Below are 25,432 nucleotides of genomic sequence, written 5' to 3'. Positions count from 1 at the left end.
ACTCCCTGCCGAGTAGTGTTGTAAACCAGCCCAGAGAGTTGAGGACCGCCTCCTCCCGCGCTGCTAGGGCTCCTGCCCAGCGCAGTGCCGGGCCGGCTACCCGGAGCGCCATGTAGGCCACCCTAGATCGTTCGGTCAGGAACTGGGTTGGGTCTATGAGGAAGACCAGGTAACACTTTATGATAAACTCTTCACACTCCCCCACTGAGCCTGAGAAGGTCCCTGGCTGCACCAACTCACCAGCCGTCAGGAGTGAGGGAGGGTGGTTGAGGAGGTACCGTTGGACCAGGCCCCATAGATCGAGGTAGGGGCCATTGGGGCCACTGGCTGCTTTCTTCACGGTATCGGTCCGACCTTCTGTTACAGTTACAGACAGGCAGGGGACACCGAGGGTGACAGGAATGATCTTTATTTACTGACAGCCAGTAGTGTAGAGTGTTAAGAAAGGGGAAGTGGATGTAGGAAAGTCCCTGGAGGTAAACCGAGACTGGGGAACCACTACTACTACTACTACTACTACAGGCTGGTGAGGCCATGACAGGATGACACTGGATCAAGAGTTGGGTTTTTAAGAAGAGGTTTAATTACAGCTATTTTAAAAGGACTGTGGTACATAGCCTGTTAATAAAGACATGATCATATTCAATTTATTTATATAGCGCCAATTCATAACAAAAGTTATCTCATTGCACTTTTCCTATAGAGCAAGTCTAGACCGTACTCTTTATAATATTATTTACAGAGACCCAACAAATCCAGTATCATATCCAGTAAAATACGGGTCTTTAAGCAGCCTAGTTGGAATGGGGTCTAAGAGACAGGTTGATGGCTTAGATGAATTCATCGTTGAAGTTAGTTGAAGAAGGTCGATAGGAGCAAAGCAGTCAAAATATCAGGTTTTACAGTTGTTTCTAAGGATCCTGTATTTGAAGACAAATTGGTACCAGCTGAGGGCAGGACGTGATGAAAATTTTCTCTAATAGTTAAAATTTTATCAATAAAGAAGCTCATGAAGTCGTTACTACTAAGGGCTATAGGAATACATGGCTCAATAGAGCTGTGATTCTCTGTCAGCCTGGCTACAGTGCTGAAAAGAAACTTGGGTTGTTTTTTATCGTAGAAAAGGTTTCAGTCGTAGTCATCTGGACACTGTTTTCAGAATGAAGGCGTTTGGCTCCCATCCGAAGTCATTCTCAATTGAGAATGACTTCCGGATGGGAGCCAAACGTCTTCATTCTGAAAACAGTGTCCAGATGACTACGACTGAAACCTTTTCTACGACTTACACATGGTGGCTATTTTATCAGCTGATTCCTGGGTAATGTATATGCAAGCATGTAAAAACAATCATAATTAACAGTAAAAAGATGGCAAACAAAACAAGCATGCATTTTCACAAACTGGTAGCATGAGAGTGGATTTATGTATGAACACAGCTTTTCTGGGAGTCTAAATAACTGTTCACTTTAAAAGTCATTACTACTAAATGAGTTATTGTAAATAAAATAATTTCTGTTACAGAAAAATGAGAACAACTGTTGACATACAGTGGTGTGAAATTATGTTTACCCTCTTCTTGATTTCTGATTTTGTTTGTCACACTTAAATGTTTCAGATCATCAAACAAATTTGAATATTAGTCAAAGATAACACAAGTAAACACAAAATGCAGTTTTTAAATGAAGGTTGTTATTATTAAGGGAAAACAAAATCCAAACCTACATGGCCCTGTGTGAAAAAGTGATTGCCCCACCTGTTAAAACACAACTTAACTGTGGTTTATCACACCTGAGTTTAATTTCTCTAGCCACACCCAGGCCTGATTACTGCCACACCTGTTCTCAATCAAGAAGTCACTTAAATAGGACCTGCCTGACAAAGTGAAGTAGACCAAAAGATTTTCAAAAGCTAGGCGTCATGCCAAGATCCAAAGAAATTCAGGAACAAATGAGAAAGAAAGTAATTGAGATCTATCAGTCTGGAAAAGGTTATAAAGCCATTTCTAAAGTTCTGGGACTCCAGCGAACCACAGTGAGAGCCATTATCCACAAATCGCGAAACATGGAACAGTGGTGAACCTTCCCAGGAGTGGTCGGCCGACCAAAATTACCACTCCTGGACGAATGAGGGACTACACCGCCTGGGTTGTTTTTGTTTTCCTCTATTAATGATGAGTAGTAGGCTGCTCTAGCATTATGGAGGGCTTTCCTATATGTTTTAAGACTTTCTTGCCAGACTAAACGAGATTCTTCCAGGTAGTTGGAACGGCATTTCCTCTCAAGTTTTCACGATGTTTGCTTTAATTTGCGGGTTTGGGGGTTATACCATGGAGCTAACTTTCTTTTTATTATTTGTTTATTATTCCTCGTTTTATTATCTTCTTTTTTAGAGGAGCGATCGAATCGAGTGTCGTTCACAGTGAGCCTACAGCATTATCAACAAGATGGTCAATTTGGGAGGGGCTGAAATTAGAATGTCCTGTGTTATATTGAGATATAGCACCAAATTAAATGCAGATGGGATTGTTTCCTTAAATTTAGCTACAGCACTATCAGATAGACATCTAGAGTACAAGTTTTTGCCTAATGGCATGTAGTCCAGTAATAGGAGTTCTAAAGTTATTAAATAATGAACGATTCTGTGAAAAGACTATTAAATGTTCAATTTCAATGCCATTGTGGAGGTGGGCATGGGTAGCTGTCAGCTGCAGAGGGAGAGGTGGGGGAGTGGTAATGTTTCTTTATTACTGCCTTTGTTACAAACACAAGGTTACACTCTGTAATTGCCTTTCCTCCAGACCGCACATCGCTTGCACCGGCTCCGACGCTGGTTCTGAGGCTTCTCTGTCCTCACGCCCATACAATGGCAGCCCAGCCTCCCTGGCTGGCTGATGTGGCGCTGGTGAGTGTGTGAGAGAGCCCAGGTCCAGCATGCCACTGTGTATTTAGGGAGAGCATAATTAGTCAATCACTTTCAGTTGTGACAATTAGCTCTCCCTGATGCGGCTCACCAGAGCCACTCCCCCAGCTCTCCCTCTGCAGCTAACAGCTACCCATGCCCACCTCCACAGCCATATACCAGAACAAGGTCGAGGGTGTGGTTAAAACAGTGAGTGGGCTTATGTACACTCTGACAAAAGCCAATCGAAAACTAATAATGAGATGAATGCAGTACTAAGGCTATCATTTTCAATGTCCACATGAATATTGAAATCACCTACAATAATTACTTTATCTGTTTTAAGGACTAAACTTGATAAAAATTCAGAATAAGGACCAGGAGTGCAAGACACAAAAACAAATAAAATTGGCTGTCATGTTTTCCAGGTCGGGTGTGAAAGACTAAGAACAAGGCTTTTGAATGAGTTATAGTTTAATTTAGGTTTAGGGCTGATTAATAGCCTTGAAGATGGCTGCAACTCCACCTCCTCAGCCGGTGCCTCGAGGAATGTGAGCATTTATATGACTGGATGGAGTGGATTCATTTAGGCTAACATATTCTTCAAAGTATTTGGTTGTACAGCAAACTCCTACTCTAAAGCCAGATGTATGCTTCTATATCAGAGTGTTGCAGAGGCTCTGCTCAGAGGCTTTGAAGCTCTGTCACAGAACCTGCCAGGGGTGATGTATACTTCCTGAAGAATTTAACTGCACATTGGTGCTGGGGTAGCTACTTACATACAACATGGAGACCACAAGAAGTGTGGCTGCTAGAGACTGTTGTTAATGAAGTCAACATCAAGCAAGTTGAGAAAGACTTTGAGAAAGACTCAGTTATCTGCTCCTTTTTCGGTAACACTAGACAGTTTTATATTTTGTGATCTAGCAAAGCCATTTCCAGGACAAACCTTCTCCTCATCTCCTCAACCTCTCTATCACAAAGGGAAGGAAATAATTTCAACATGATTACTTCAGGTATATGATACAGTGATGTGAAAAAGTGTTTGCCCCCTTCCTGATTTCTTATTTTTTTGCATGTTTGTCACACTTAAATGTTTAGATCATCAAACAAATTTAAATATTAGTCCAAGATAGCAAAAGTAAACACAAAATGCAGTTTTTAAATGAAGGTTGGGCGGGGCATTCATAGATCCAGAATTGAGTAGGTGTGCTTCGAGCCCCTTTTCAGAGTTTTTTTTTTTTTTACTTTTTATGTGGGATAACCATGTTAAACAAAATATGAAGCATAGCAGAGTATTTTTACATTCTTTAAAACGTGTCTGGAGAGGAACTTTAATCCTCCACACCCACATGTTGCATCTTCTGTATTTAACAAGCGTAGAAACACATGACACGTCCCAGACTGGTCTTGCTCTCCTTTAGTTAAAGGCACATAGACAAAACTGATATCAACCATTCATCCAAACAACATGCAATCACTTTTCAAATTGTAATCCCTTATGCTGCTTGTTACTGCCAAAAGTAATCATATTTTTGTAACAGGTTTTTCAGATGTTTGTTTTGCAGCCTTTCAGCTCATTCATTCTGTGTCCCCCGGGTAACGGTGTGTATCGCTATCTGCCACATTGTCTTTTTTGATACTACCACCAGTGGGGGCCTGTAAGAAATTTTCACATCGTACACTGGCTTTAAATTAGTTCAAAATTTAAATAGAAACATTTACAAATCACATTTTGTGATCTATCAAGCTGAAGTTTGAAAAAGATAAGCTGACTGATGTACTCTCCTAGAAACATACTCATATATATTTGAATTCATGTATGCAACATGTAGATACACTGTTATAGCTGCATTAACTCTTGAAATGTCCTCACTCCCAAAGTCCTCTGACAGGGTGTAACCAGGAGCAAAAGCTCTGGACTGACCTGTGCCATGAAGACCCAGAAGACCCGAGGTGTTACAACAACTTCACCTTCCTGCCGACGGAAGTCTCGCTTCACCTTACGAGGCAGAAACAAGAAAGACGGTGTGGTCCAAGGCAGGCTTCGCATCCGCTCCATGCCTGGAGTTTTCCTGGTGCTGGGGGTCATCGTGGTGGTTGTTGGCACAGCTCTGGCTGTGGCGGGATACTGGCCCTACCGGATATCGCGATCATCCATCCTGGGAGCTGCAGAGGGGGAAAGTATCTCTGAGTCGCAGACTTCTGGCTGGAGTCTGGGAGCTAAGGGCCTCCTATCCACAGCCAGCCTCATCCACAGTGAACGGATGAAGCTGCTGGGACCTGTCATCATGGGGGTGGGACTCTTCATCCTCATATGTGCCAACACAGTCCTGTACGAGAACAGGGACAGAGAAACTCAGATGCTGTTGGCTCAGATGCGCAGTGTAATCTGCTCTGTGTCTGCAGCTGTGCCCTCAGCAGACCTTAAAGAAATAGCAGCAGCCAACTCGATGGCAAAACACTACCAGTGGGTAAACAGTTTACCAGCTGCCCATCTCAACATCCTCTGTTTGCAGCAGCTGGCCAGCTCTGAGCCCCTGCTCCAGACCACACACCCCAGAGACCAAGAAGACAGCAGGGAGGGCTTCTACCAGCAAGCTGTTCTCCACCACCAGGAGTCGGAGCCTGCGCCTTGCCTCCACTCCTCCCACTCCATCTCATGTAATTCCTGTCCGACAGACTTTAACACACAGGCTAGTGCTGAGCTCAGGGGCAGTTCCAGTTTCAATCCACAGCCTGCTCCACTTGTCAAGCTCAACAACTGCCTGGTGTCTGCCAGCTCCATGTCCACCCTGGGGGTGGACAAGGTAGATATACCAGGTGCTCAGTCAAGGCGCTGCCACAGTATGAGCTACAGGACTAACCCTTACATAGCCCAAACTGGTGTGCGTCTGGAGGAAGGACTCCACACACCTGGAATGCAGGGTCAAATAAATCAGCTGTTAGTCACGAGGAGAGAGGCTAGGTCACAGGTTAGCGTGAACATCCCCAGGCAGGTCGTGAATGCCGCAGAGGAGCAAACTCACCGAAGCTGGCCTCGGCTAGACCTGGGCAGTGGGAGACGATACCTGAAACTAGAGAACAAAGAGGACTCAGTGGACAAACTGCTGGACCAGTTAGAGCAGCAGTGTACTCAGTGGGATAAGAGTTTTGGCTCTGGGCCTTTCCAGTGATAGCTGCTTTAGCTTCACAGCCCTGAGGGTACTTCAAGATACAAAAACCCTGACAACCAAGGATTAATGATATTTTTCCCTGGATTCTAAAACTGCCCTAAATTTTTGGTTTTAAATTCTGTGTGGGGCAGAGAGAATCTGAGCCCTGGATCATTTGGAGTACAGTATTTCTCACAAGGATTGCTCATTCTCAATCTTAAATGGAATATTGAGACACAGGGGTTATGGTCTTTGCTTGGCTAGATTTGGCAGATGTTTTATATAACTGAAGGAGAGTATATACAGACCCTACACTGTCACAGATGAGTGAAGCAATTTGACAGACTTCTGCAATTTGGGTTGGCAGCAATGCAAGAAATCCACTTGTATCTCGATGCCAAAATGGGGTTGCCTGTTTCCAGGACACAGTGTGCACAACCTAGTGAAGGAGCGATAGACTTGTGCAGGAGAACAGGGGATTGGTTTCACTGTGCAATTGATTTTTAACCAAACTACCTGGACTCCTGAGCCTATAAAGTGCTAACAGCTCTTGACAAATGCAACCAGTATATAAAAATGAGACTTTTTTTTTACTCAGCTGAGGTCCCATACTCCAAATGTAATGCATGGAAGTGATGCACAGTATGTTACATCTTAATACTTATGCAGAGTAATGTCATTGATGGTTTTATGTGTATAAGAAGTAATGATAGTTAAAGAATAATTTTCCTTTATATTCTTAGGCTTGGCCATTATTTCTACATCAGTTATGTTAACATTGTACTCACCAAGTTAATTGCTGAGATCTGGGAACACAATGACATTACTACAACTGTCTGTCTCTAAACTGTAATGAATGTTTGTAATGGAAAGTTTGGGTAAAAATTATACTTTATTTTCTTTGTTTGCTTTGTTTTCTTATGGACAGATTATCATGACCATGAGTCCTGGGCACTATTTTCACTCAGGGCCCTTACCAACAGGCATACACACCCATGTGTGACCCCCAGCACACAGGACATCAGTGCACAACAGCACATGGCCAAGTAACCCTCACACACCATGTGGTAGCCTATATTGCAATTATGTAAATTCTTTCGGTATATTATGTCAACCACATTTTGTTTTGCTCTTCATACACCATTAAACTTTATTTATCTTTAAGGGTCAAAACAAAAGCCATATGTGAATAATGAGTGAGTAAATAAAACATCACCCTACTGCTAGCTGTGAAAGAATATATAAATGAGAATCAAATGTACAGAGCCAAAGCTACGACCACACTGCTAAACACAGCACAAAACGGCAGAAACTAAATATTCTACGTAGACCTCAGCCCTCTTTAAAGAGAAGACATCGAAGTCCAACTCCTGGATGAGGTCTGAGTCAGTGATAGCATATTCAGGTGTCTTTGTGTCATCCATGTAATAACCTTAGTTCAGTAGTTAAGTATTTTTCATAGTGGTGTTTAATCCTTGACATTTTGTGAAAAGGAATATTCTCCATTACAGTTGCTAACAGGAAGGGTCAGACACAGATAGTCAAGGAAGATAATTGCTAAAAAATACTGTACATTAATAAACATTTAAAATGTCCTCATAGCTGCGTAGCATACATTACATTGTGTTATAAACCATTTATTAAATATGTGTATACTGCTTATGAATGCTAAATAGGGGGACTTAAAGTAACGTGGTGTTGTTGGTGTGATTTTCTGACTACTTGTGTTTCGTGACCTGTCTGACTTTCTTTTTATTGATGTCACTGTGCTCCCAGATCTCAGCTATTAACTTGGTGATTACAATCTTGTTATTACTAGTAAGAAAGATGGCCAAAACTATGCAAATAAGACCCAAAAAATGGAATTATCCTAGATAATGAAGGAAACTTTCTCTTTGTTGTTCTTCTTGTGATTGGTGCAGTATTAGCTTGTAATGAATCAATGTTACTGCATACAGATGGGCATGTGTCATAGAGGGAAGAGAATATGAATCAGAGTCTCATGGGCTCCCCTGTTTCCTGCCCCCAACACCATGTGCTGATGTGCAGAGGCGACCCCTACATGTTTGAAACAACAGTCTTACTCTGGTTTTCTTTCTGTCTGTGCTGTCTGTTCTGTATGCCATGTGTGACACTGTGTGTTCTAAATGTATACCAAGCAATATGAGAGGTCTGACAGAACAATCAAAGGCTGTGTCTTGCCCTGTGTTGACCACTGAAATAAACAACATTGCCATGCCTGTGTTGCAAATATAAGGCAAAGCAAAAGCAGCTCCTGTTTGCTGTCATCTCATGTATTCAAGCTGTCAAGGTAATGGCACCTGGTTGTATATGTATGCAGCATGTAATCATCTCTCCACGCTTGCTACTCAAGAACCCATTCCTCACCCCAAAGTAGACTTTGCATTTCATCCATATTTCTCAGGCTGAAAACAACCAGCTGGGATCTGAACCAGTGAGGCCCACATGAAAATGTCAGAATACAATTTTTTTCTCTCTCCTGCTCCTAAGCTTGATATATTCTGATGTGGTCCTGAGCAGGAATGGGCTGGAGGGGCAGGGGGGAATTCCCCAGCTGCAATTATCCTCAGCAGAGCCTCCTGTACGCTCTAAAATTTCCCCTTATTATTAGATTTTGTGGTTCCTTCTGGGCAGGTATGCAGTCCCTCGCAATCTCATTTCATTTAATTGGTCTTGTACAAGATGGCTTCTGGGTTGCTCATAAAGTTAGCAGACAGGACCTCTGCCCTCTGCGGCAAAAGCACAGGAAGGTAGAAGATTACATTTCTGCAGGAGGGCAAAAAGGTGCAGATGTGAAAAATTCGGGGATCATCTTACAGCCTTTGTGCCAGACATCAGCTGATCTGTTAAGCTTTCACCACACTGCCAACCAAAACAACTAAATTAGGAACGAGAGGTTTCTGTAATGAATGGCTCTATTGATTCAAGATGCAGAAAGGATCATTTGGACTGGCACATAATTGTTGCTGTCTATTAGCTAATATACCCAATGCACTAGTATCTGGCATGCAGGGATTAGTAAAACAGTGGTATCTGCAGAATAAGGCAAGAAGGAAAATTCAAGCCACTGTAAGTTGACTTTCATACTGCAGTGAAACTAGTGGCTGCATGGAAAAAGGAAAGAAAACACAAACGAACATCTAAAATATGATAACGTGCTTTGAACAGAACCAGTAAGCACTGATTTGGTGATATCCTGTTTAACTAATCAATTTCTATTCAATTCAATGTATTTATTTATATAGTGCCAATTCATAACAGAAGTTATATACCAGCCAACATATAGTGCCAAAGTCAATGCAAGATATTTCAGAAAGCCTGCGAGCCAAAATATGGGGCTGCATGTAGTTGAAATCTGATGAGAAATCAACAAAGCATAAGCGTAAAAGCGTCTTCTTACCATCCAGGTGCCCAACAACAAAATTCAGCAATGTTGCTGTGGCATCCTCTACCCCCTTCCTTGTTTGATACGCAAATTGGAGTGGATCAATTACGCTCTGTGTCATGGCCAGTAAGTTCCTCTTCAATATTAGTTGCAAACTTTTCATAACTAGAGAGGTAAGCGCCACAGGGCGATAATCATTCAACACCTTTGTTGATGGAACCTTGGACACTGGAACAACAATGGATTCTGTCCATAACATGGGGACTTTATTTTGTGATAAAGAGAGCTGGAAAATAAATGTAAAAATGCCACATAAGAATAAAGCACAGTTTTTGAGCAGTCGGCCGCTGATGCAGTCAGGCCCATGACTTTTCCTCACATTTGTCTGTTCAAGATTTCTCCAGACATCCATTTCATCAATCTGAATCTGACTGCCCTCTGAAGCAACTCTAAATTCGGCCAGTTCATTACTAAAATCATGGGAATCAAATCTCAAGTAAAACTGGTTTAACTCAGACTTATTAGGGTTTTTTATTGTCCTGAATTCCCACCATAGATTTGATTCTCCTCCAGACGCAGTGAGAATTGCCATTCTTTAGTTCATCCTCATCCAAATAACAACAAGAAGTAACAAGAATATGCAGTTAAAAGATAAGGTAGTTTACGCTTCACTGTGCAGAATAATGTATATGCAGAATTTGACACTAGAAGGCTGTTTTCACATTCATCTGCTGAACCTTAAATCTCAGTTTAATATTTAGTATGCAACTTACACATGTGATGTGGAACTTGAAGCCTGCAGGTCACATACACTGAGAATGGACTTTTCAGTGAAGTAGGAGACTTCTTGTGTCCAGCAGTTAAACATTTGAACAATGATGAACAATATTTGCATATTCATAAGTGTATATTTTTACATGAGGGAGAAGAAGTAAGTGTCAAAGTTTAAGTAGTTGATTGAACTTTTTTGTGGAAAAACCATCTCAGGCACAAATTATTATTCAAGCATGTTTGGACCTCTCCAAACATTGAAATGCATGCTTTTGACATCAGGGTGACAGACTTTTAAAAGGTAGATTGGACGTCAGAAATTATTTACAAAAAATTCCTCCTTCTCTTTGGTGCCCCTCCAGCTATGCCTAAAAATGCCCCTGCAAGAATCAGAGAGTTTAAAAATAAGAAAGCTTGAGTTGAAGTAAAGTTACAATTTGCAGCTATTAATTCAAAGAAGGTCCTTTATCGTATAACCCATCTCAGACTCAATATGCATTTTTGGGTGGAATGGGCTAGAATATGCAGTACAAGTGTGCCTCAAAATGTTGTGGTATCTCACCGTTAAGACCCAATACACAGTTCTTAGCCCCAGCTAGAGAGCATTTAAAAATTATTTTCTAACAGCTTAAGAATGTCGACCGGAAATTCTGTAAATGAGGACTGCCCCACATGCAGTACGAAAGGTTCGTCTTATCTCTGCCCGGCAGCTGTAGTGAAACTTTTCAGATGAGTGCATTCCAAGTTTCTCTGGACTGCTTAAGGGTTGATCTTCTCTTTAATTCTCTAGATGTTTGGATTAATAACTCAGAGGTAGTAAGTAGGCATCTAGGCTCGCCCAGACTATGCAGATTTGCCATCAGAACAGGCACCAATCAGACAGACAGACACTGTGGAGGTTTCTCTGGCTATAATCAGTGGTCAGGCCTGTAGACATCCAGCCACTCACAGGCTGTCCTGTACAGCTGAGGAATTAATGACAATGCAGTAATTAGAGAGAATGTTTGCCACAATAATAAAGACAGAAAATGGCTTCATCTGCAGGGGATTCAGTGTGGTCCTGTTATACAAGCTCCTTAGAAGCTTAGATTGCACTACTGTTTGTTATAATTTTGTGTTTTTGTTATTAACGTATTTTTGATGCACCTCTCTCCTCTCTCCTCCTCGCCATCTGTATGCATTTTTATCCCATTAATGCATGTTACTAACTCGACATCTCTCTCCTGTAGTTTTGTGCTTTCTTGTTCCTCTCTCCTTCTGTCGCTTTCAGCAGGTATATCTGCCTCCGGATCTGCAGAGTCTGGATGTGGGCCACCTGCTGCCCCCGTGTTCCTGCTCGACACTGCTACTATAGTTGTTAGTCTTATTACTATTATTATCATTATTATTCCTATCACTATCATGCCTATTATTATTACTTTATTAATACTAATATTACCACTTAAAATTCTAGGTGGAATTTGCATTGTGCCCCCCCCCCAAACCAAACAGCAGCGGCGGATGGCCACCCACCCTGAGTCTGTTTCTGTCTGAGGCCTCTTAAAGTTTTTCCTTGCCACTGTCGCCAAGTGCTTGCTCATGGTGGGATTTGTTGGGTCTCTGTAATTAATATTATAAAGAGTACGGTCTAGACCTGCTCTATAGGAAAAGTGCAATGAGATAACTTCTGTTATGAATTGGCGCTATATAAATAAAATTTAATTGATTTTTTTTTTTTATTGTCAACATGCAGAGCCAAACCAACAATGAATTGATACTAACAAGTATTGTGTGTGTTTCTAAAGCCTGATATATTTTATTATGTGTCTTATGAGTTTTCGAACAAATAACATGTGGATCCACTGACTGCTCTGAAAGCTCTCCTTATCTCTTTCATTATGAGTGAATACTAGGAAGTCATCCATCATCCTGTTAAGCCAGGAGGTCAATCTATCTTCTGTATCCCTGAACCGATCCTTTTACCACCCCACGCTACGCTCTAAAATCAACCATCACAGTGCTGTGCTCTGTTCTTCCCACTTGGATAATTGAGTTGGTTTCATTACTGAGGATTTGACATGAGCCTGGATTGTTCAGGTCTTCAAAATTGGCTTCACATGAAGTTGAGGTGTCACATGAAGTGTTATAACAGAGACCAGATAAACTCTCAAATAAAGAGTAAAGGTTGGATTGTGTTTGAACAGAACTAATTCATATGACGTATTGTCCGACGGAAATCAAAAGTGTTTAAAGTTGTTCTGAATGGTAACACTTGAAAGCGGGGTAGAAGCTGACTGTCATAGAGTGGGAGGAGATGAGATAACATTTGAATATGGGGATAACAGTACACATTTTCAGACATTCATATATTGCACTTGGTCGTTCACATGAAAATTGACAGAAATAGTTGAATCAAGAATGAAAATAGAGAGCTAGAGAAAGAAGTTAAAACCCTGGCTCCTTTCTCACTTCCACACAGCTGACCAATCACTGCTTGAAGTGGGTGTGAATGATTGATTGATAGAAAGATGCTGTCTATGTAAGCCATGATCCCTTCTTTTACTTCTCCTTTATTTTAAAATAAGGGTGCAGTTATCTAAGATAACCCAGGATTAACAGATCAATCATCAATTTGCTTTCAAAGAACTGAGTGATTCTTACACTTTCTTTTTCTTTCGGCCGCACTCCATTGGGGTCGCCACAGCGGATCATCTGTTTCCATCTCGCTGGCAAACTGGCCCTACCCAACCTGGCATGGAGATCTGATGATCTGCATATTTGATTTGGCATAGGCTTTTTACGCCGGATGCCCTTCCGGACATAACCCTCCCTATTTATCCGGGCTTGGGACCGGCAATTAGGAATCCCAGTAGCTAGGGAGCAGCCACTGGGGATGCACATGAGTGAGTAATGAGTGATTCTGACTGATCTTGACAATTCTTGTATGTGAATTGTCAATCCATCAGACCTGGCATCATCATAGCCTTTATTAGTTACACTATATGGCTAAAAGTATGTGGACACCAAACATTTCAGCTATATATGATAGTTGAACATGTCATGCCCAAACCATGGGAATTAATCTCAGGCTTTCCACCAACCCTGATGTTGGGTGATAAGGCCTGGCTGATAGTCAGTGTTCCAGTTTATTCCAAAGATGTCGGATGGGGTTGAGGTCAGAGCTCTGTGCAGGCCAGTCAAGTTCTTCTACACCAAACTGGGAAAACCATTTTTTTATGGACCTGGCCTTTTGCCAACCAGAATTAACAGGTAGTGCAGCAGGAAAACAACACTAAACACTGGGAACACACATCTCTCACATGACATGGCATGCATGAATCCAACTGGGAAAGATACTGTAATGACTTTGTCAACACTTAAGTTAAGGGTTGGCTTTAGTAATGGTTGCATAGCCAGACAGCCAGTGCTTTCACATATTTAATACATAACTGATATTGACCTTTTTCCACCCTTTTCTTCCTATAGTACAACTCAACACTGATCATGGCCACAGGATCAGCCACTATAACTGCCACTGATCTGCTGATGTGGCAATCTGAGACTGTCCTCCCAAAAAGAGCAACAGCACTAGCAATTCAGCAAGTGCCCCAAAACTACATGTTATGTTCAAGTGACAAAGCCCTCTAGCGGCCATAGGAATTATGATGGGACCAGAGGAAGTCAAGTGACAATATTATGGATGGATGGGTCAACAAAACACTGGACTTTAATATGTTAGACCGCTGTTCATGTCCTCATTCCTACTTTTTTTAACCTTCTAACCTTAGCCACGTGGTTATTACTGTAACCATAATGATGAAGGTACCTTAACTTTAACAAAGAAGTCATTTTAACCCTAATCACAATGTTTTCCTAAACCAAATATCAGACAGACAGATGTTGTCCCTGATAGCGGCATCAGATCAGAAAATGCTCCTATGTGTCATTCTAAAGAGCATGGACAAACCACATACTTTGTCATTTAATTTGGAGGATTTGTTGGGCAATTTTTCATATGTATCATCATATATAGATGTATCTTCAAACACAGGAACCTTAGAAACAGCTGTAAAACCTGATTATATTTAGACTGATTTTCTCCTATCAACCTTCTTCAACAATTTCTTCATCTAAGCCATCAACCAGTTAGCACTGCTTTACTAGATATGATCAATCTGTCTTTATTAACAGGCTATGTACCACAGTCCTTCAAAGTAGCTGTAATTAAACCTCTTCTTAAAAAGCCCACTATTGATCCAGGGGTTCGGGAGGCAGACACCATCTCCACATTTTAGAGAAGCCTTAAGAATTTCCTCTGATAAAGCTTATAGTTAGGGCTGGCTCAGCTGAGCCCTGAACCATCCCTTAGTTATACTGCTAAAGGGCTAGACTGCCAGGAGACTTCCTATGATGCACCTCTCTCCCCTCTCCATCTGTATGCATTTTTATCCCATTAATGCATGTTACTAACTCGACATCTTCTCTCTCCCATAGTTCGGTGCTTTCTCATCTCTCTCCTCTCTCCTTCTGTCGCTTTCAGCAGGTATTTCTGCATCTGGAGCTGCAGAGTCTGGATCTACGATTGCAGGCCACCTACTGCCCCCATGTTCCTGCTCAACACCCACTACTACAATCATTATTGTTACTATTATTACTTATTATTATTATCATTATTATTACTATTATTATTTTATTAATATTACCACTACATTACATTATTAGTATTTTAAAATTCTTTGTGGCATTTGCATTATGCTACTGTATGCTCTCTTACTTCCTGCTCTCTCTCTCTCTCTCTCAAACCAACTGGCAGCGGCAGATGGCAGCCCACCCTGAGTCTGGTTCTGCTCAAGGTTTCTGCCTCTTAAAGGAAGTTTTTTCTTGCCACTGTCGCCAAATGCTTGCTCATGGTGGGAATTGTTGGGTCTCGGGAAATAATGTTCTAAAGAATATGGTCTAGACCTACTCTATAGGAAAAGTGCAATGAGATAACTTCTGATATGAATAGGCACTATATACATAAAATTGAATTGAATTGAACTTATTATGGTATCGAGTCCATCCAATTATTTAAACTTACTGATATGATTCTAATACTAAGCCAACAAATTTATGGAAAATTCATAAATAATTATGATCAAAGATTTTTCAGTCTTCAAAAATCTTTTTACTTAATTCTATGCTTCTTTCTGTGATGGTTTTCACTACACTTCCCCAACATCCCAGAAAGAATGATTATTAAACACATTATGTCTACAATTTTGACATCACATATGATCAGATAAAGGGCTGAGTCATTTTACTCCTGACCAGTTTCTTTTGACAGTCACGAGATACAACTTTAACCTCCTGTCTCCTTATCTGGTCATTGTCTGTTGTTGTTGTGTTGGGCATTAATTGCCACCAAATGATAAAAGGCATAAGGTATGGATGGTGCAAATTACTATATTATTTTATTCACAGCAGGTTTCAGTGTGGAGCCACAGACCATCTGAGGTCAGGTCTTGTCTTTTTTTAAATTATAAAACAAATACATCTAAAGACTCATATACAGATACAGACATTCCATTCTTTGTAAAAGTTTCTTTTACATGACGATCGTACAGCAGTGTGTGTGTGTGTGTGTGTGTGTGTGTGTGTGTTGAGAGAAAAGTGAGTCGAGTATTCTTCCACTCATATTGCAACGCACCAAAGTTGTTGACTCTAATGCTGGAATTACTGAAGCACTTAAGGCAGTCTGTTCTACTTCCTCCATCTCCACCCAGCAAATCTGTAAAACCACAGTAGTCATACTTGGTAGCCAGCAATGTCAAGCTTCATGTTTGAATTTTAAAGAGTCCCAAATGACAAAAAACACAATTTTTGTTTGTGGTGTTCAGAGTGTTACAAAATTACATAAAAAAATTCAAGAGGTAATTTTTTTCCCCAGACACAGTGGCTTACTTATTCCACAGACATCATTGTCAACAGTTTTCACTGGAACTGTTTTCTAGTGAATACAGTTCTAGACAGATAGTCATTAAATTTGCTGTGAATTTTTATGATCACCATAGAATGATTTTGGTGACCCTCTGACCTTTCCTCTAGTGCCACCCTTGGACCAATATTTTCAGTTATATACAAGAAATATTAAAATCTAATGGGCAGATTGCCAAGTTTTTCCTGATCAAATCTATGCTTCCACGGGATAAAAGGGTAACATGCAGTAATGAGATAAAAATGCATAGAGATGGAGAGGGAGAGGAGGAGAGAGGAAAGAGGGGCATCATGGGAAGACTCCTGGCAGTCTAGGCCTATAGCAGCATAATTAAGGGATGGTTCTGGACTCACCCAAGCCAGCCCTAACTATAAGCTTTATCAAAGAGGAAAATCGAACCCAAACTTGGACCTGATTCCAGAGGAGATGAGCTTGATTGAGGCTCTGGCTCCCATTCTACTTTTGGAGACTCTAGGAACCACAAGTAACCCTGCATCCTGGGAGGGCAGTGTTCTAGTCGGATTATGAGCTCTTTGAGTTACGATTGTGCCTGACCTGTGCCTGAAGGATTTTAAATTCTATTCTAGATTTTACAGGGAGCCAGTGCAGAGAAGCTAATATTGGAGAAATATGATCTCTTTTCCTAGTTCTTGTCAGTAAATGTCCCGCAGCATTCTGCATCAACTGGAGATCTATGGGATCTATTCGAGCAGCCTGACGATAAGGAATTGCAATAGTCCAGCCTAGAAGTAACAAATGCATGGACTAGTTTTTTGGCATCATGAGACAGGATGTGCCTGATTTGTGCAATGTTATGTAGGTGAAAGAAGGCAGTCCTTGAAGTTTGTTCATGTGGGGAGTTAAAGGATAAATCCTGATCAAAGATAACTCCGAGGTTCCTTACGGCGCTCCTGGAGGCCAGGGTAATGCCATCTAGAGCAACTATATCTTTAGATAATGTGTCTCTGAATGTAATACGATGTGATGGTCAATGTTGTCGAACGCAGCACTAAGATCCAACAAGACAAGTCCATTGACTGATGCAATTAAAAGGTCATTTGTAATTTTCACCAGTGCTGTCTCTGCGCTATGATGCACTCTAAATCCTGACTGAAAATCCTCAAATAAACAATTGTTATTTAGAAAGTCACACAACTGATTGGCGACTGCTTTCTCAAGGATCTTAGAGATAAAGGGAAGGTTAGACATACAGTAGGTCTATAGTTGGCTGAAAGCCCTGGATCAAGAGTTGGGTTTTTAAGAAGAGGTTTAATTACAGCTATTTAAAAGGACTGTGGTACATAGCCTGTTAATAAAGACAGATTGATCATATCTAGTAAAGAAGTGCTAACTACGGGTAAAACGTCTTTAAGCAGTTGTTTCTAAGGTTCCTGTGTTTGAAGATAAATCGGTACCGTTGAGGGCAGGAAGTAATGAATTTTTTTTCTAATAGTTAAAATTTTAAGAAGAAGCTCATGAAGTCGTTACTACTGAGGGCTATGGGAATACATGGCTCAATAGAGCTGTGATTCTCTGTCAGCCTGGCTACAGTGCTGAAAAGAAACCTGGGGTTGTTTTTGTTTTCCTCAATTAATGATAATAGTAGGCTGCTCTGGCATTATGGAGGGCTTTCCTATATGTTTTAAGACTATGTTGCCAGACTAAAGGAGATTCTTCCAGGTTGTTGGAACGCCATTTCCTTTTAAGTTTTCACAATGTTTGCTTTAATTTCCGGGTTTGGGGGTTATACCATGGAGCTAACTTCTTTGATTTATTATCTTCTTTTTTAGAGGGGTGATAGAATCGAGTGTCATTCGCAGTGAGCCTGCAGCACTATCAACAAGATGGTCAATTTGGGAGGGGCTGATTAGCATAGGAGTCCTGTGTTATATTGAGATATAGCACCGAATTAAATGTAGATGGGATCGCTTCCTTAAATTTAGCTACAGCACTATCAGATAGACATCTAGAGTAGGAGTTTTTGCCTAATGGCGTGTAGTCCAGTAATAGGAGTTCAAAAGTTATTAAATAATCATCCGATTATGAAGGATTCTGTGGAAATTCAATTCAATTCAATTTTATTTATATACTCTAAAGACTATTAAATGTTCAATTTCAATGCCATATACCAGAACAAGGTCGAGAGGTGTGGTTAACACAGTAAGTGGGTTTATGTACACTCTGACAAAAGCCAATCGAATCTAATAATGAGATAAACACATTACTAATGCTATAATTTTCAATGTCTGAATATTGAAATCACCTACAATAATTACTTTATCTGTTTTAAGGACTAAACTTGATAAAAACTCTGAGAATTCAGATAAAAAATCAGTATAAGGACAAGGAGCGTGGTACACTATAATAAATAGAATTGGCTGTCGTGTTTTCCAGACTGGGTGTGAAAGACTAAGAACAAGGCTTTCGAATGAGTTATACACGGCACCTCTTCTACCAGTCTGCTTCCTGCCTGCCCCAGTCCAACATCGTCTATTCATTAAAACTCATATTAACTGTACCACCTGTCTCTGTGTCTGCTTCTGGGTCCACGAAAAACAAAAACCTAATAGAACAATCTGGCCACTATGGACCCAGTGTATACAGAGTCACTCTGTCAAGCCCTAGCCACTCAAAATGATGAGCCTGATGTGTCATCTCCTTTTCCTCTCCACTGCATGGACTTTGACGCTTCTTTAGTCCTCCACAACAAATCCGTCTCCCTACGAGCGCTAGTAGACTCCGTCGCTGATGATAGTTTTTCCACCTTTGCGTCCAAGAACAGGCTCCCGGATGGAAAAATGACCCCGTACCCAAAGATGTGAATGCTCTGGATGGAAGACTCCTGGCTAGGATTACCCATACCAAGGCACCCTGAACCTCATCCTCTCTGGCAATCACAGTGAGTTCATAAAGTTTTTCATCATTTCCTCTCCTCGAGTGCCTGTACTGTTAGGCCTGCCCTGGTTAATTCGCCATAACCCCACATAGACTGGTCCACTGGTTCAGTCATTAGTTGGAGCACTTTTTTTCTCATTGTCAGCACTCACGCCCTCTCAGTTTGCAGTTACTCCCACACCTGAGCCCCCTGACCTTTCCTCTGTTCCCTCCATTTACCATGACCTACGTGAAGTGTTCAGTAAGCAGTGGGCCCAAACCTTGCCTCCCCATAGACCATACGACTGTGCAATTAACCTGCTCCCTTACACCCCCTTGCCATCCAATCGTTTATACAACCTATCCGATCCCGAAAGAGAGGCAACAGAAAAATATATACATGACTCTCTGGCATCTGGTCTAATTCGCCCCTATTCCTCTCCTGTGGGGGCTGGATTTTTCTTTGTAGAGAAATCCGGACCTGTTTTGACTTCCAAGGCCTTAACGACATCAGTCTCAGCTTTTGAACCTCTGAATTAATCTACTGTGTTTTCTAAACTGGTTTATTTTTGTGTATTTGGATGACATCCTCATCTTCTCCCATCTTGTGAAAGCTGAAAAATGTGAATTTCATGTCCACAGTGACAGTGTGTCATCCCTGTGCTTTTTTTTTTTTCATCTGTCTCCAGTGGAACATAATTATGATGTGCGTAACCAGGAGTTATTAGCTGTGGTGTTGGCATTGGAGGAGTGGAGGCACTGGTTGGAAGGGAATGAACAACCATTTATGGTCTGGACCGATCATAAAAACCTCTCTTACCTCCATTCCAGGCTGAACCCTCGCCTGGCATGGTGGGTCTTTTTCCTCAGAAGGTTCAACTTCACATTGACTTATCATCCTGGTTCTTGAAACACTAAACCTCATGCTCTCTCTTGTCAAGCAGATCCTGAGAAGTCCGGTGTTGAGCCTGAACCCATTCTCCCTCCATCCTGTCTGGTGGCTGCTGCTACATGGGAGATTGAGACAGTGGTCAGAGAAGCCCAACGTTCACACTCAGACCCAGGTATGGAACCACATAATCGTCTATTTATGCCTGATCCTGTTAGGTCCCAGGTCCTCGAGTGGAGGCACTCATCTAAGCTCACCTGTCATCCTGGTTTTCATCGCACTCTAACATTCTTGAAACAACATTTCTGGTGGCCCTCTATGTCCCAAGATACTCAAGCCTTCGTGTCCGCCTGCTCCATCTGTGCCCGCAGTAAGGCTTCCCGCCAACCTCCAGCTGGTCTGTTGCACCCTCTGCCCATGCCCAACTGACCCTGGTACCACATTGCTATGGATTTTGTCACTGGTCTTCTCCCATCTGGTGGTAACACAGTGATATTGACTGTCATGGATCATTTTTCGTAAGCTGTTCACCCTAAACTACCCTCAGCATCAGAAACAGCTGATCTCCTGGTCCTGCATGTTTTTCCGACTCCAGGGCTTCTTTGGGTTATCAGCCTCCCCTTTTTCCTACCCAGAAGACCAAGGTGGCTGTACTTTCGGTTCAGGCAAACATCCGGCAGTGCCGCTGACTCTGGAAGGAGGTTTGGTCTGCCTTGCTGACCGCCACTGAACCCCTGCACCCGCTTACCAACCAGGTCAGAAGGTGTGGCTTTCATCCCGCGATCTCCCTCTCTGAATCCCACAAGTTGGTACCCTGCTATGTTGGTCCTTTTGAAATCGACAAGATCATTAACCCTGCTGTTGTCAAGTTGAAACTACATGCATCCATGAACATTCACCCTACCTTTCACATGTCTCTACTGAAACATGTTTCCTTCTGCCCTCTGCCCTCTATTTATTGCCATTCCAACCTTATTAATGAAGTAATATTTTTCTCTGGGTTGTCCAAGTTTATATTGCCTGCATGAAACAACAGGGTATAACGCAGAGGGGGAAATAAGATGCGCTTTTTGTAGTCCATCTTCAGGATATTGTAGTTTCACCATGGCAGACCCGCATCAATAACATCCACTGTCCTATAATTAAGTTGCCTAGTACAGTCAGATTCTCATACCACCGCAGTTGGAGTCCTTATGAATTCTCCTTCACATCTTTGCTTGATCTCATGACGTTTTCCATTGAAGTCAAAGGAAAGTGGTTAGGAAAAGACATAGGAGGGACTTTTCGACCGCAGTCTTGGGCTTGTCTTGTTATGTTATTTGTGTCCTTCCTAAGGGTGTGACTTATCCATTTCCACTTTCTTCTTTTGACAGTGGTAGCTATGTCTTCCTGGTAGGTAATCCTCCACAGTTCCTCATTTGTGGTTTTGATGGGCCGCCATAGCTTTAGGATGTAGCATAGCCATTTGTTGACAAACACCTGTAACTTACTTGTGAGTGCCTTGGTGGTTTTTCACATCTCAGAACCATAGAGCAGATCAGTCTTCACATTGGTATTGAAGATACGCAGCTTGGTGTTGTTGGAGAGCTGGTTGGCCATAGTATCTTGAATGCCTGCTGTGCTTTACCAATGCGTAGCTCTATGTCTGCTTCTCCATTCCTGCTGATGTTGCTCCCTAAGTAGGTCAAATGCTCCGCGTCCTCTATGGCCTCCCCTAAGTGCAATGTGATTGAGTTGTTTCGGGTTTATTCTCATTGTCTTTGTTTTTCCAGCATTGATCTTTAGTCCAAGCTGCTCACTGCTATCCTGTATTCTATCTGTCTTCTGCTGCATGTGTGTGAGGTTTTCAGAGACTAGTGCTAGGTCGTCTGCAAAATCCAAGTCCTCGAGCTGGGTGAACAAGGTCCACTGGATTCCTGTCCTTTGGTTTTCAGTTGTTCTCCTCATGATCCAGTCCATGGCAATCAGGAAAATTAAAGGAAAGAGGAGACAACCTGTCTCTGCGGGGAACTGCTGAGTTGGTGTTAATTCTTAATGGGTTCATCGCTGTGAGCGCCACCTTTCACATCACAAATAGTCATTTGATCCATTGTAAATATAAAGATATTGATTAGAGCAGCTTTAAGTTTGTACTTGTGAAATAGAAACTGGGTTTCATTAAGCATCATGAACGCACTTATGTATTTCCACAATGATTATATGTTATAAATAATGTATATACGACAAACCCTATACATTTTCACAGTAATTTGTTAGCTAAGAAAAGTAATGACCCTATTTTCTCAACAAATCTTGTAAAATGTCTACTGGCAAACAGCAACAAAATTGCTGTCACACATAGTTTTGGTCCAGTTACTTTTTTCTGAAAAAATAAAAAAAGTTCAAATGAAAACTGTTCACAGTGTGTTCTGTGGATTATCCAGAGTAACGGGGAGAGATGTGCAGAGACATTGCAGCTGATTCTTAAATGGTGTGAACACCACAAACCAAATTTCAGTCACTTTCATTGTACTGGGGTGGAGGCAGAAATCTCAAAACCTGGACTAATAAAACCAGAACCATCCTTAGTGCTGGATACCATTGTAATTTGGGTGAATTGATCCTTTAACATTCAGTGCTGAAAGCAGCTCTGTGCTGGATTATTAATTGGCTGCATTCTTGTGTGTGTAATTTGGCTTTAAACATGGAGCCAGCGTGTCGTTTCAGTGTTAGCTGAAGAAGACTTCCACCTGAGCATGTCCTTCAATCATGTCTTCATACACCAGCTTCTATGTGCTGCAGACCAGTGCACAATGACAGAGTTGCTCTTTGACGAAGCTCTTGAAAGCATGCTGAAGTTGTATTAATGGGAAGATTATGTGCTGATCTGTGTTTATGTTTGAGCTGGAGTGGATGTTTACAGCTGAGCATATCTGTCCATTTATAGGTTTTAGTTTGTATTGTGTGTGTGGCCAGTGTGAAGAGGCTGTGAGGAGCTCCCCAGTCTCCCTGATTTGTTTACCAGTCATCTCAGTGTTGCAGACATGAATCTGCTCCAGAGCTGGCAAGGCAGAATGGAAAGGGGAGAAGAGAGGCAGTCTTTCTGCTATTCAAACAGAATAATCAAGCTGGATCTCTCCAGTTTGAGTTCCAAGCCACACTTTATCTCCTTGCCATGCAGTTTCTCCCACAGCCACCTTATATAAGGCTATCAATTTTGGATGGATTATATAAAGATACCACCAGGGCCAAAACTAAGCAAGGATCTCAGAATCACTCCTAGGAGTTATGCTAAAAGTTAACCTAGGACTAAAACAGTCCTACATCCGAGTAGGAGTTATTTATGAAGCTTTGTACAGTGACTTTCAGCAAAGAGAAGGACGAATCCTGAGAGAGTGTGACATCACAGTTTAAATACACTTAAAGCCGCCAAATAAAAATGATGATGTTTTGTAGTTCTCTGACAATTGTGGTTTCAACTATTAGACAGTGGTAAATAGCACCACTTTATTATGTGTAGGTATTACATATTAAAGTAAATAATTAAGTAACTTTAAAAAGATTATATGCAAATATGTGATGCCAAAATTTCAAGATTTTATTTTAAAACACCATTTATATAGTAGCCTGTATACAAAACCACTCAAAAAAAGAAAACAAATCAAATGTAGCCTATTAAGTAAATTAAAATGATAGATAATTTGACTCAGCAGCGTGAAATCAGCCCCATCCAACCACAATTTGCACAGTGTATCTTCTGTCCCTACATGTAATGTCATCCAGCTTTAACTGTTAGTTAGTGTTACTAGGGTGGACCCAAGCACAGAACACAGACACAGGAGTAACATGAGTTAAGGAAGATTTATTGTAATGAAACAGGGAAGTGGAGGTGGAGAGGCGGGGAGAAGTTGGCTGGCAGGAACAGAGGGCAAAGGGGCGATGGTGGATGGTAGAGCCAGGCCAGGCTGGACGGACTGATGAGATTGAGTGGCATGGGCAGGCAGGAGTTACCTTGGGGATTAGCATGCAGATAAGCAGGGAGGCAGGCAGGCATGAGATGAGGGATGATCCTGAAGCACAAGGGAAAGACAAATAGCAACAGGCTAAGAAGCAACACAAAAATTTAATCACAAGAACTGCAGCTCACTAGAAACTGGACAAAGCTAGACTACCACTGTAGCTAAAGCAAAGATCTGGCAACAAGCAGGGGAAGAGCCAGGGTCGAAATACGGGAGAGGTGATGATCTGATGGATTGCAGGTGTGTAGGCTGAGAGAGGTGACGTGCTGATTAATGGCAGATGCGCAGGTGAACAGGGATCCAGGAGAGTAAGTAGCAAGACAGGAAAGATACACAAACCCAAACACAGAAAGACCAACAGGGGAAAAAGCAGGAGAGGGAAACACAGAGAAACATAAAGGAAAAATGCTGAGGCACAGCCGTGGCCATGACATTAACCATATGAACATACATTATTATATTATCTTTCTCTGAGATTTCTGCCTTTACCTCAGTACAATGGAGGTGAAAGGAATTTAGTTTGTAGTGCTCAAAAGATTAAAAAACTACATTTAACAACATGTTGTTCCAAAAGCAGTGTTCTGATTACCCTGGAAAATTCACAGACCTTGCTGTCAACAGTTTTCAGTGGAACGCTTTTCTACCAAAGAAATAGTTCCTATGACAACTGTTGACAATGTGTTCTATAGACGACATCAGGAGAGACAAGTGAATGAAGTAAAGATAATTGTTTATTATAAAAGATAATGTGATAAGTAAGTCTTGACAGTAAGTCTTTTGAGCTTCTATGGGAGATTTTTTGTAATCAAGGGGTGTCTGCCCTGAGCAGCGGCAAGATAAATCCCTCCATGGAGTCCAACAATTGACAGCCCCAGATAATGGCAGCAGGAAATTATGAGTGAGCATGCGTACAATGAGTGAATGGCAGGATGGTTTGAGGATATACATGAACTAGATTTAGTGGTCATGGTATAATACAATATATTGGTGTATTTGTGATGCTTGCATTATGCTCCTGTATGCTCTCTCTCTTTCTCTCTCTCCCTCTCTCTCAGCATCAGTGGCTGATGGCCGCCCACCCTGAGTCTGGTTCTGCTCAAGGTTTCTGCCTCATAAAAGTAGGTTTGTCCTTGCAACTGTCGTGCTTGCTCATAGTGGGATTTGTTGGGTCTCTGTAAATAATATTATAGAGTACGGTCTAGACCTGCTCTATAGGAAAAGTGCAATGAGATAACTTCTGGTATGAATTGGTGCTAGTTGAAGCAGCAAAATCTCACTGAGATATTTTGACTTTTAGTTCCTAGTAAGGGGTCAAGCTCCAAAAATGCTGGATTCTTCATTTCCCATGATGCATCTCAATAGCATCGTTCATAGACCCTCCTTACCTTGTACATACCTATGTCATTCAAACTCCATGACCCCAGTTTGTAATAGGCTTTCCATTAAAAATCAAGCCCAAGATAACCCTGATGTCATCACTGTGAC

At 41.6% G+C, this 25,432-nt stretch overlaps 1 protein-coding gene across 5 annotated transcripts in view; it reads left to right on the top strand.

The window, feature by feature from the left end:
* Positions 1-25,432, top strand: part of tmem200b (transmembrane protein 200B) — a 93,060-nt gene that overhangs the window by 8,027 nt on the left and 59,601 nt on the right. Inside the window, exons 2-5 of one of the 5 annotated variants that reach the window (XM_044171496.1) lie at positions 4,783-11,586; positions 18,964-19,085; positions 19,750-19,912; positions 20,005-20,124. In XM_044171496.1, the coding sequence (XP_044027431.1) occupies positions 4,833-6,074 (1,242 nt within the window). In that variant the 5' untranslated portion in view covers positions 4,783-4,832 and the 3' untranslated portion in view covers positions 6,075-11,586; positions 18,964-19,085; positions 19,750-19,912; positions 20,005-20,124. Of the gene's footprint in view, positions 1-4,782; positions 11,587-15,013; positions 15,063-18,546; positions 19,086-19,749; positions 19,913-20,004; positions 25,066-25,432 lie in introns of those variants that run through there. The other 4 variants (XR_006375176.1, XR_006375174.1, XR_006375175.1 and 1 more) reach the window with 4 other exon arrangements.

The sequence above is a fragment of the Siniperca chuatsi genome, linkage group LG17 (genome assembly GCF_020085105.1).
Source record: "Siniperca chuatsi isolate FFG_IHB_CAS linkage group LG17, ASM2008510v1, whole genome shotgun sequence".
In the NCBI taxonomy this organism is placed as follows: domain Eukaryota; kingdom Metazoa; phylum Chordata; class Actinopteri; order Centrarchiformes; family Sinipercidae; genus Siniperca; species Siniperca chuatsi.
Note: the sequence above shows the minus strand (reverse complement) of the source record. Positions and strands in the feature narration are given on the sequence as shown.